This window comes from Chelon labrosus (genome assembly GCF_963514085.1).
Source record: "Chelon labrosus genome assembly, chromosome: 24".
Lineage (NCBI taxonomy): Eukaryota > Metazoa > Chordata > Actinopteri > Mugiliformes > Mugilidae > Chelon > Chelon labrosus.
This window is the reverse complement of record NC_140357.1, coordinates 11240808-11251063: the sequence shown is the minus strand read 5'-3', so window position 1 is coordinate 11251063 and position 10256 is coordinate 11240808. Positions and strand designations below refer to the sequence as shown.

The 10256-nt window shown below is 48.0% G+C and overlaps 2 protein-coding genes across 2 annotated transcripts; both read right to left on the bottom strand.

Moving 5' to 3' along the window:
- Nucleotides 1-30: 30 nt before the first annotated feature.
- pwp2h (PWP2 small subunit processome component) lies at nucleotides 31-6188 on the bottom strand. Its single transcript, XM_084574157.1, has 21 exons — nucleotides 5893-6188; nucleotides 5481-5593; nucleotides 5291-5385; nucleotides 5106-5205; nucleotides 3738-3881; nucleotides 3524-3659; nucleotides 3192-3430; nucleotides 2959-3102; nucleotides 2791-2861; nucleotides 2571-2707; nucleotides 2340-2488; nucleotides 2107-2254; nucleotides 1870-2020; nucleotides 1611-1791; nucleotides 1375-1522; nucleotides 1182-1290; nucleotides 1034-1099; nucleotides 738-956; nucleotides 500-650; nucleotides 338-412; nucleotides 31-262 (listed from the first exon to the last, which is right to left on the bottom strand). The coding sequence occupies exons 1-21, from the start codon at nucleotides 5908-5910 to the stop codon at nucleotides 100-102; spliced, it is 2757 nt and encodes a 918-aa protein (XP_084430283.1). The 5' UTR covers nucleotides 5911-6188; the 3' UTR covers nucleotides 31-99.
- A 368-nt stretch (nucleotides 6189-6556) lies between these two features.
- Nucleotides 6557-9073, bottom strand: pjvk (pejvakin; the record flags this gene model as incomplete). The annotated part of the gene is made up of 6 exons (XM_084574097.1): nucleotides 6557-7043; nucleotides 7129-7272; nucleotides 7910-8027; nucleotides 8107-8248; nucleotides 8587-8782; nucleotides 8863-9073. The coding sequence occupies 6 exons, from the start codon at nucleotides 9071-9073 to the stop codon at nucleotides 6742-6744; spliced, it is 1113 nt and encodes a 370-aa protein (XP_084430223.1). The 3' UTR covers nucleotides 6557-6741.
- Nucleotides 9074-10256: the final 1183 nt, after the last annotated feature.

Here is a 10256-nt window from a genome sequence, read left to right as displayed (position 1 = left end):
ACCAAAAAAAAAGCCAAAGGAAACAGAAAATCCTGCACATTTACAAATTTATTTAAAAAACAGCTTACAATCATAAAGTACACAGAAATATATTTGCTTCTACAGTAGCATCTCTGCATCCTCCACAGACGCCACGCTCATGTTCTCAGACAGCTCTTCATCATCCTCCTCCTCCACCTCCTCCTCCTCAGCTGCCCTCTTCATACCCCTCTGCTTTGAGAGGGCCTCGGCGTAGCGAATGTTAAACATGTTAAAGTCGCAGCTGCACAAAGAAAACACACATTTAATATTTAATCTATTCAGTGACGTTTGATTCTGCTAAAATGTTCAGACTTACAGTTTGGACAGGTTGTCAAAGTGTCTCTGGATGCTCTTCTGCAGCGCCTGCAGCGTCGGGAGGATGGTTCCCGACCTGGAAAGAGAATTCAAATGAGAGGTAACGGTTAAATGTAAGTTTTACGTCCAGAAAATATATATTAAATAAAATAAAGATCTGCACCTGTTCTTCAGTTTCTGCCCGTGCAGCATGAGCAGACTCTGCGCCCAGGTCATGTAGAACTGCAGGTGGCTCGTCTTCTCCAAAGACGAAGCCACAAAGCCCAGCAGCTTCTCAACGTAAATGTCAGGAAGAGAACCACAAACCACCGGGACTGGACCACAAACAAACACACAATCCAGATCATTCAGGTGTTTTCAGTTGTGCAGGCAGAAAACTCACAGCCGTGTCATTTACTCACTCTGCTCGTGCGGCACCGTCTCCAGCACTTCCTGCTTGAGGGCTTTCTCGTTGAGCCTGAACGCCAGGACGATGGCGGGCACCCACTCCTGGAGGCGCAGCTGCTTGTGTATGCTGGCCGGCGTCACGTCCATGTCCAGGTCGTAGGGGTCAAAGACGAGAGAGCCGTCCAGGGAGTAGACCAGCAGGCCCTCGGTGGAGGTGGCCGCCCAGCTGCGACCTGAGAGGAGAGTTGAGAAGCTTTAATCTCCTTTAACTTCCCTCAAAATAAAAACCTTTCTCAGTTCTGTAACGCACCGGTAGGGGAGAACCGCAGCGACGTGACTCTGATCTCTGGCTTGAAGTGTCGAGAGCTCATGTCGCCTTTAAGGGAAAAACATCAGTTAAAAATCTACACGTGAAAGCTAAAACTTGACGTAGCAACGACGTGCTGCGATGGTCACACCTTTCCTGACTCCAGGGAGGCTGATGTTGACCCCGTCTCCGTCCCCGGCTCCGTCATCCACCAGAGCCAGGCTGCCGAACTCTGTCATCTTCCTCCGGTCCAAGAACTCCTGAAGAAGAAGAAGAAGAAGAAGAAAATGAAAATGAGGGACAGCTCCCACGATGACAGCCTGCTACCTCAAGAAAGGTCGTACCTCCATGGCGTCAAAGGACAGGTTGCAGGAGATCTCAAACTTCTTCATGAGAATCTGCTCCTTGACGTTGTAGATGCAGACAAACTTGGAGTGGCCTCCTGCCAGAATAGACTCCCCGTCCGCCGAGTAGCACAGCGACGTAAACGCCCTTGACAAAAACAAAAAAAAACACTTTAAACATGATTACTTGAACCAGGGAGAGCAAAAGACCGGAGGCCGTGACCCCGTTCACTCACTTTCCCTTGGCGGACTGCTTGGCCGTGATTTTATCCGTCTCTTTGCGGCCCGTCTCCAGATCATGCCGTCCCGCCACGGAGCGGGTTTGTGTGGCGGTGTTCGGGTTCCAGAACGAGATCTCCCCGTTCAGAGTGGCCACGGCTAACTCCTGACCGTCGGGCCGGTACGTCACCGACAAGCCTGAGGAACGAAGTTAGCGGTGAGCCGCGGAGAGGCGTTCTGAGTCGGTGATATCTCAGTGACGGGTTTAATATTTACCATCAGACGAGAGGGGGAGCGTCTCCTTGACCTGCCAGCTGTCCAACATGTCCCACAGCCGCACGGTGCGGTCCCAGGAGACGCTAGCCAGGATGGACTGAACCGGACTGAAACACAAGCAGCTGACTGGACCCTCATGACCTGCAAGGACCTGGTCAACATCAAGCAGGACGTCGTTTTAGTGAATTAACCGTGAATGAGGTGTAGGACAGTCACCAGGTGTAATTATGTCCTCACCTCTAGCAGCCTGCCCGTCTGCATGGACCAGAGGAAGATCTCAAAGGAGTCCTGTGCTCCCGCCGTCACCAACTCTCCGCTGACATCTACTGCGAGGGAGGAGAACTGCGCGGGCCGAGGAGACGTGAAGGTCCTGAAGTTTCGGTACCTAGAAAAAAGCAAACGTCAGGACGTGCGAGCCGCTTCCCTCCCTCTCTCTTTAAACTCCCGGGAAGCTTCACCGCCAAGGTCACCTGTGCAGGTCGAACGCTCGCACCGTCCCGTCCAGAGAAGCGCTGACGATGACGAAGCCGCTGGAGGTGAAGGTGACGTTGGTGATGCTGCTGGTGTGCTCGGTGAAGGTGACGAAGCAGAGGCCGCTGTTGGTGTTCCACACTTTAACCTAAAGAAATAAAAACCTCCGTTCTTTTAATCATTTCTAACATCGATTTAAAGAGACGGGGGAAAAAAGAAAAGAGACTCACTTTGCCGTCGTCCCCTCCCGTCACGATGTACTGCCCGTCCGGCGAGTAAGCCAGCGAGGCCATGTTGTTGAAGTGTCCCTGCTGCTTGAAGACGTACGACTCGCTCTGCCACTCCCACACCAGCAGCTGACCCATCCCTGAAACAGTCACCGCTTTAATAAATCCTATTAAACGCACACTTTACTCACATACAAAAAAAAAACAAGCAGGAAACTCTTACGAGAGCAGCCGAAGCCGATCCAGTCTCCAGAGCTGTTTATAGCCACCGAGGAAATCCTCTGGTCTGAAATACTGCACAGATACAAACATTCAAACATTCAAACATCCAGTAATGTGATTTTATAAAAATGCTGGCAGCAGAACAAATGACTTCCTCCTCCTTCCGCACCTCAGGGAGTGAATGAGGTTAAACTCTGGGAGTTCGTGCAGGTGGAAGACCCCAGAGGCGAAGCCCGTGACCAGGATGTGAGTGGGCTTGTGGTAGGCGGCCGCAGTCAAGTTGTTAAAATCTCCTTCTTTGTTGAAGAAGTGTCTGCAAGAGAAGAAGAAGAATGTGAATGTGAATAACCTCGTGAAGAAGAAGAAGAAGAAGAAGAAGAAGCCGTATCCGAGGCGTCTTACTTGCTCTTTTGCTTGTATCGAACGTTCTTGGTGTTCCTCTTCTCTTTCGGAGTTTCCACTTTCCCCCTGATCACTTCCCCTTCCTCTCCCTCCACCTTGTAATCCTCCTCCTCCTCCTCCTCTTCCTCCCCCTTCTTCTGGGGCTTGGGTTTATCCCGGCTCTTCGTCAGGACCAGGCCGTCCAGCTCGGTGTCGCTCTCCCAGACACAAAGCGTCCCGTCCTGGCTGACTGTGTACAGCTGCACAGACATTTGGACAACGTTTTAATTCTTAACCAAAACCAAATTAAAAGCAAAAGATCCCAAAGCTACGAGGGGAATGATTAAACGTACATCCAGACTGTCCTTCTCAAAGAAACACCCCATTATGACGTCCTTGTGTCCTCCCAGGGAGTAGTAGATCAGGTTGGCCCAGCGCTCGGCGCCAAACACCCACGTTGACATGTCTTTGCTGCCCACCACAAAACACCTGAAAGGAAAAAAAAAAACACACAATCAGCGTCGTTTTTAACTCACTCACACGCTTCCTGTCCGCTTTTACACTCACTTGGAGTCGTCCGTCCAGTCGATGCAGGTGGTCTCGTCGTACGGGCCGTAGTAGCTCTTGTCTAAAACGAAGGCGTTGAACTCCCGCTGCTTCCCGGGAGCGTGGTACATCAGCGCCACGTTCTCCTTCGTGGCGACGAACTTCCTGAGAGGGACGAACGCGGCAAACGATTTAGTCACACAGGAAAAACTCTGTCCTTTACATTAGGGCTATGAAACTAGAAACAGATACGCATTTAAATTAAAATATTTGTAAGATTAAGAGGCTGTATTAGCTTTAGTTAAAGGGGAACTACTGTTTTTTTTACAACCTGGACCTTATTTCTAGCATAAAATACGATCGTTTACTCACCCATACAACTTTTGTTTCATTGGCATAATTAGATCAGCGTATATTCATATAGTGGGAGTGAATGGGGCACCGAAACGCAGCCTCTAAATAACACATTATCTTCCACGAAACACCAATATTTTGTTATGATACACTAGTGCTATTCCCCGTTGAGTCCGGAGTTACCTGTTATCATCATCCGGGGTCATCATAGCAGTAGCAAATTACAGGTAAACAAGCCAACCATCCCGGGTGCGCACGGCGCTCAGAGATGACATCATCCAGGTCAGAGGTTAGTAGGTCAATCTACAGACCCCGGATGATGGTAACAGGTAACTCCGGACTCAACGGGGAATAGCACTAGCGTATCATAACAAAATATTGGTGAAATGAAGGAGTTTCGCGGCAGATAATGCATTATTTAGACGCTGTGTTTCGGTGCCCCATTCACTCCCACTATATGGATATACGTTCATCTAAATATCTCCTGAAGGAATACGAATTACACGAAAGTTATTTTTATGCTAGAAATAAGGTCCAGGTTGTAAAAAACAGTGATTCCCCTTTAAAAGGCAGAGGTGTCAAACATGCGGCCCGCCAGAGAGGGTCCAATTTGGCCCATGTTCACTCTAAAACAAAGGAAGAATCCGTCGTTGTCATTTTTATATCTTACGATGCTGTCTCGTTACTGGTCCGGCCCCCTTGAGATTAAGCTGGGACGAATGTGTCCCCTGAACTAAAATGAGCTTGACACACCTGAGTTAAAGGTTATAACTGGATTTAACTTGTCCCAGGGAAGCAACATTGGACAGTTTTTAGGGGGTTTTCCTGACAAAATGACAAATGAAGCTGGTTCATCTTCTTCTACCTCTGTCAATTCAGCATCAGTTAAGTTAGGAAAACACTTCGTCTTCTTCTTGTTTTATGACCTGCAGTTTTGATGCTCCACGGCAGCGCAACCATCATTGTCAATAAAGTTATATACAGTGATGTTTTGATTCATGTGACGAGCTAAAGGCTGAAGAACGACATCTTTACCTGCCGTCAGGTGAGAAGCGGATGCTGCTCACTGGCTTGTGGAAGTGAAAATGATGAAGGACGGCCCGGGTGACGAGGCTGATCAACAGCGCCGCTCCGTCTGTTTAACGTCAACATGAACATCTGGATTAAAGCATGACTGAGCTACTCCTCTGATCACATGGGGTTCAGGTAAAACCTCTCACCTTCGTCCACCACGATCGCCAGGTTGCCATCCGGAGAGAGACCCACGCATGTTATATTCTTTGTGGTGGAGACAGGCAACGTCTCAGAGGTGTTGCTAAGGCACGGATAAGGAAATAAAAGGTTTCATTATTGCAGCTGTTTTAGATTGAACATTAGTTTCAGATCCAGTTGTTGAGCGTTGACACTTACTTTTTCAGGTCGAAGACAGAGACTCTGTTTCCCACTGGACTGATCACTGCGTTTCCATCCTTGGAAAAGTTCAAATTTCCCTGACGATATACAGCTCCTAGTAAATTGGAAAACTATAAAAAAAAAAGAAAGAAAGAAAAAGGTTTTATCTTTTAAGTCGCATGTAAAGCTAAGCAAACACACTGACTAAACAATAACTAGCATAAATACAATAGTTTGATATCATGTAAGTTAGCCGATAAAATTGTGAAAGCTAACATTGTGCAATATTAAAGTCTTAAATGTGATGTATGGCGTGTACAGTTGTCAATCTACATCAACCTCTTAAATGTAACAATTTTTGAATGGAGTTTGGCGTGACGTTCCCAAACCTAGCGAAAACACACAGTGCAGCTAACGGCGCCGTACTTACCCTATAAGCAAACTTCATTTTGATAAATATTCCTTAATTTACGCGCATTTGTCTTCCTTTTAGTTCTTTAAATATCCCCGTATACGCGTGAATTTGAGGGTAGTGCCGCACATGCCTCCTCTTCCTCCACATGCGTTTAAAGTTTTGTTGACACTTAGCACTTCCGGTTTGAGCGTCGCTAGAAAAGAGAACACTGCGCCCTCTGGCGGAAAGGAGGGCGAGCGTGTCAAAATAAAAGCATGGCAATCTTTATTCCAGATGTTGTTTTTCCACGTTTTGCACTAAATGATCAGATTAAATATTAATAAATCAAATGAATCATGTTAAATAGATAACAACAAATCATAAGGATGTATTCAAGTCTTATGTGATGACAAGAAGTTGTGAAGTAATGTCTGTATTTAAGGAAATTTGTGTCTTCAACTTGTTGAATTAAACAATAACTTACAGAAACATTAGATATGAGAGAGATCGGTGTCTGAAAGAAGAAACACTTCACATCAGTGCTTGAGTTTGGTGACTTTATGGCTCTTGCGTACAGAGGTACATTTGCGATTCAAGTCAGACACAGTGAGAACAAAAAGTCAGTGACACACTTGGAGCCGAGTGAAGCCTTTCTCGTCGTTTCATCGCTGGGCCTTCACACGATCCCTCCACCCCTTTTTAATTCTTAATGCCCTCTCTGAATAATTCATCAGCTGGCAGCTACAGTACACACACAGCACACGTGTGGCGGTGGAACGGTGCCAAAGGGTATCGTCTTTTTCTGGGACAGTTGGCTGCTGCTGGAGTAATGGCGCGAGGCGTTGATGCTCTTTTTTTTTATACGACAGCTTGGCAAAAGCTTTTTCACCTCAGGGTTTTGTGCCAGAGATCGAAACAGGGCACGACATGCAGCCGGACATATTTCTGCCCCCCGCTAGCGCACTCCAAGCAGCCGTAGACGGTCTCCCGCCGCTGGGACCCCATGCCACAGAGCGCGCAGGCGCCCTTGGGGATGTTGTGTTTGAGGAGGTTGACCCGTGTGTGGGAGCTCTCCCTCAGGTAGGTCGTGGACACGTCCGTCATGCTGGCCGCCTTCTCGTAGTAGTCCGTCACCATGTCGTCCATGTAGGTGTCGGAGTGGGTGAGCTCCTCGAACGTTCGGTCATCTGGGAGTTGGATAAAACCAAAGCAGGAGTAAGATAAGTGTAAAAGTATGGAGGAGTTTGATTGACTTGAAGATGTGTGGTGTACCGGCTCTGAAGGGGTTTCCGTAAATGATCCCAGACAGGAACCGGCGCAGTCGACCCATGGAGAAGTGACCGATGAAGCCGCCCAGCTGCTCCCGGATCTGCTCCCGCTCAAACCCTCCTTGAGACTCGGGGGCTACACAGATATCTGACGCAGAAGGAAAAGATACGAGAATCAAGCTAACCGAAGCTAACCGAGCTAACCGGCCTCTTTCGGTTGGGCAGTTGCAGGTGTCAGGCACCTCAGCGACGTTTGTCGTTGTACTTTTACTGGTGTGTCCTTTGTCAGCGACTTTTTAAGGGATTCAGGTTGTTAAATCCAGAGAGGGATCACTCTGATTGGTTGACTGGGTCAGAAAACTACTTGACTTTCCTCTTAAGTAGGCGCTACATGCATAACCATCAATGGTCAATTGAAATAAAGATGTTTGTTGAACAACTGAAGGTGCCATCTTCAAGATAAGAGCAACCAGCAGTAAAGAAGGACAACCATGAAGGGACTTGAACCCTCAATCTTCTGATCCGAAGTCAGACGCCTTATCCGTTAGGCCACATGGTCGCATAACTGCAACCAACGGGGCGTACAGACAGTAAGTGACATGTTTGATTGAAGGATTGAAAGACAACAAAAGCATGTTCCTGTGTTTAAAGGCGTCTAAATAGTTTCTACTTTTCCCTTCTTCCTTGAAAAGCGCCCACTTTGGGGTTTGAACAGGTGACTCTTAAAATAGTTCACTCAAACTGATTGACTTTAGCGCCAAAGGGTATGGGATGCCAAGGCTCACCAAGTCGCCCGTCCAGTCGGACAAACAGCTCGCAGGTGCTGAAAGCGATGGTGGTGTGAGCCGGGATGACGATGGCTTTGTCCCGACCTTTGGGGTTTCTGCCGTCGTCGATCTGAAACTGCAGGAGAGCAGGATTAAACGATTAAACGTGCACGTGTATAGTAAGATACGTGGAAACCGGCCGTGAGCATGTTTACCCTCATCGTCGTCCCTCTCATGCCGGCGTGGACGGTCAGGGAGCACTGGCGGGTCGTCCGGATACTCTCCACGACCACGCAGAGGACGCTGCGCCCGCTCTCCTTAGACTGACGCACCAGGCAGTGGTCCAGGTCCACCTTCCTGGAAGACAGAGGAAATGAGCGTCCATTTTAAACCTCTGCACATGTGCTGTTGGTATTTCTGACATGCGTGGCGGTGTAGAATAACGTGATCATTTATTCATCCTTACGGGGAAAGCCTCTTCTCACATTCTCACAAATAGGTCAAAGGTTAGACATCAACTTATCGCAATTATCTCTAGCTATGTCTCTCTTTTCAAATGGATGAATTATTAATAAAGCATCACTTATGTCACTTGATCCAATCAGTCTTGACACGCCATAATGATGGCGGTGCCTCGACACCCTGCTGATGAAGATAAGAGCGTCCACCTGGCAGCACCGTGTGTGACGGGTTACCTGGAGTTCAGCTCCCGCAGTAAAGTTGGCACCTCCAGCTCGTGTTTGGTCACGATGCCGAAAGACGCCTTGACCGCCACAGAGTCCGACCCGCTGATGTTGAACCCCACGTCGTTGATGATGTGGTTCCCTAACCGGCCGCTGAGGGCGACGTCGGATTTGTCCTCGTAGTTGAGGAGCTGATAAGAGGACACTCCTGAAAAACATTCACAGGCTAGCGTATAATACTAAATGACGTGAAGCATAATTTGTTGGTAATAAATCAAACAGCTGTACCTGCTGTGATCTCTTTTTCCCCCACCAGGATGTCTTTCAGCGAGAAGGGAGTCGAGGCGTATTTGTGCTTCTTCCAGAAATGCCTCTTCCTTTTCTTGGTGACCAGGCTGAGGGGCTGGTAGCGGTCGGCCTCGCTCAGGCTCGGGACGGGGATCAACCTCCCCGTGTCTCCGACCTGCTTCACAAAGTTTTTAGTGGCCGCGGCGAACATGTCGACTTGTTGAACGCTCCAGGTAGAAAAACACCTCTTACTCCAGGCTCGTCAGCGCTCTTCTCAGCGAGGCAGCCGATTCGGGAGTGTTCTTTCAGGCCCGTGAAACGTTCAATAATGCAGGGAGAGTGTAAGGGAATACGGGACGAGGTGTGTGTTAACCTGATAGGTTACTGTAGGCCTGCAGCTTCCTGTCACCAAGACAGACACAACTTTATGAAGGAATGGAAATTCTTGGCCGACACCGAAAACCGAAAATGAAGCGCCCAAGGCCAAAAACCGAAAATGTAATTTTCGGCCGAAATTTATAGGTGTCATTCGGTGCATCCCTAATCATGTTCATACATACACGTTTCTCTTTTGACTCCCCTTAGAAAGCCTGAAACACTGGTCTGAACTTTCTTTTAGGGACGTCTCCACAGTTTATTTTGGATAACGTCCACCTTCGGCTGGTGGCCTCCACTCGTGCATGATCTTGGGCTGATCTCTGCTGTGGTTGCGCTGCTGTCTAGTCCTTACAAACTAGAAATAGCCTGTTTGTTTGAAGGTTTTCAGCAGCTCTCTCACCACAGCAGCTGAGGTCAGTGATTTAGTTTTTTATTCTGTATGCTATGTTCCCCTTTAATTTCCACTTCTTTGCCAGAGCAGGTCAGGCCGATAACTTGAAAGCGCGATTCGGTCGTGCTTTTAGATTTCAATGCCACCTTCTGCACATATTGGCTCAATCCCACCTGGAAACACCCGGTTAGGCAATCCAGTGGAAAAATAAATGAGGGAGGGGCAGGGTTCGGGCGTTTTGAGCCATTTTTGGTACTGATTCATCAAACTAGACATGTTATTTATAGGGTTGTAACATGGTCCGCTATAAAAAGCTGCTTAATTCCTGCAAACGTCGTCTGATATGTGCTTATAGGAAGTGATATTTGCAGGTGGTCAGGGTGGAGAGTGGGTTCACAAAGCTTCAAACCTTAGCTGAAGTTCACATCCTGGGCTCCAGCTGTGGTTAAGACTCAAAAACCAGACATTTAGTGCTTCTCCGTAGCTGCTGTGCCACACAGTGTTAGATTCCTTAAGCTTAACAGGTAGTTGTCAGCAGCGATAACTGCATCTGACCTGCTCTGTGTCTCAGGAGGATATTGAACAGAGCTGCTTTATGGCCTCTGGTTTAAATGGACATCACGGT

Bases quoted from the DNA above. Each gene is read 5' to 3' on its own strand.
- pwp2h (XM_084574157.1), bottom strand. The intron at 2,255-2,339 runs GTGACCTTGGCG...GCTTTTTTCTAG, and splicing joins CGAGCGTTCGACCTGCACAG to GTACCGAAACTTCAGGACCT. The intron at 1,792-1,869 runs GTAAATATTAAA...TTCGTTCCTCAG, and splicing joins GCTCCCCCTCTCGTCTGATG to GCTTGTCGGTGACGTACCGG.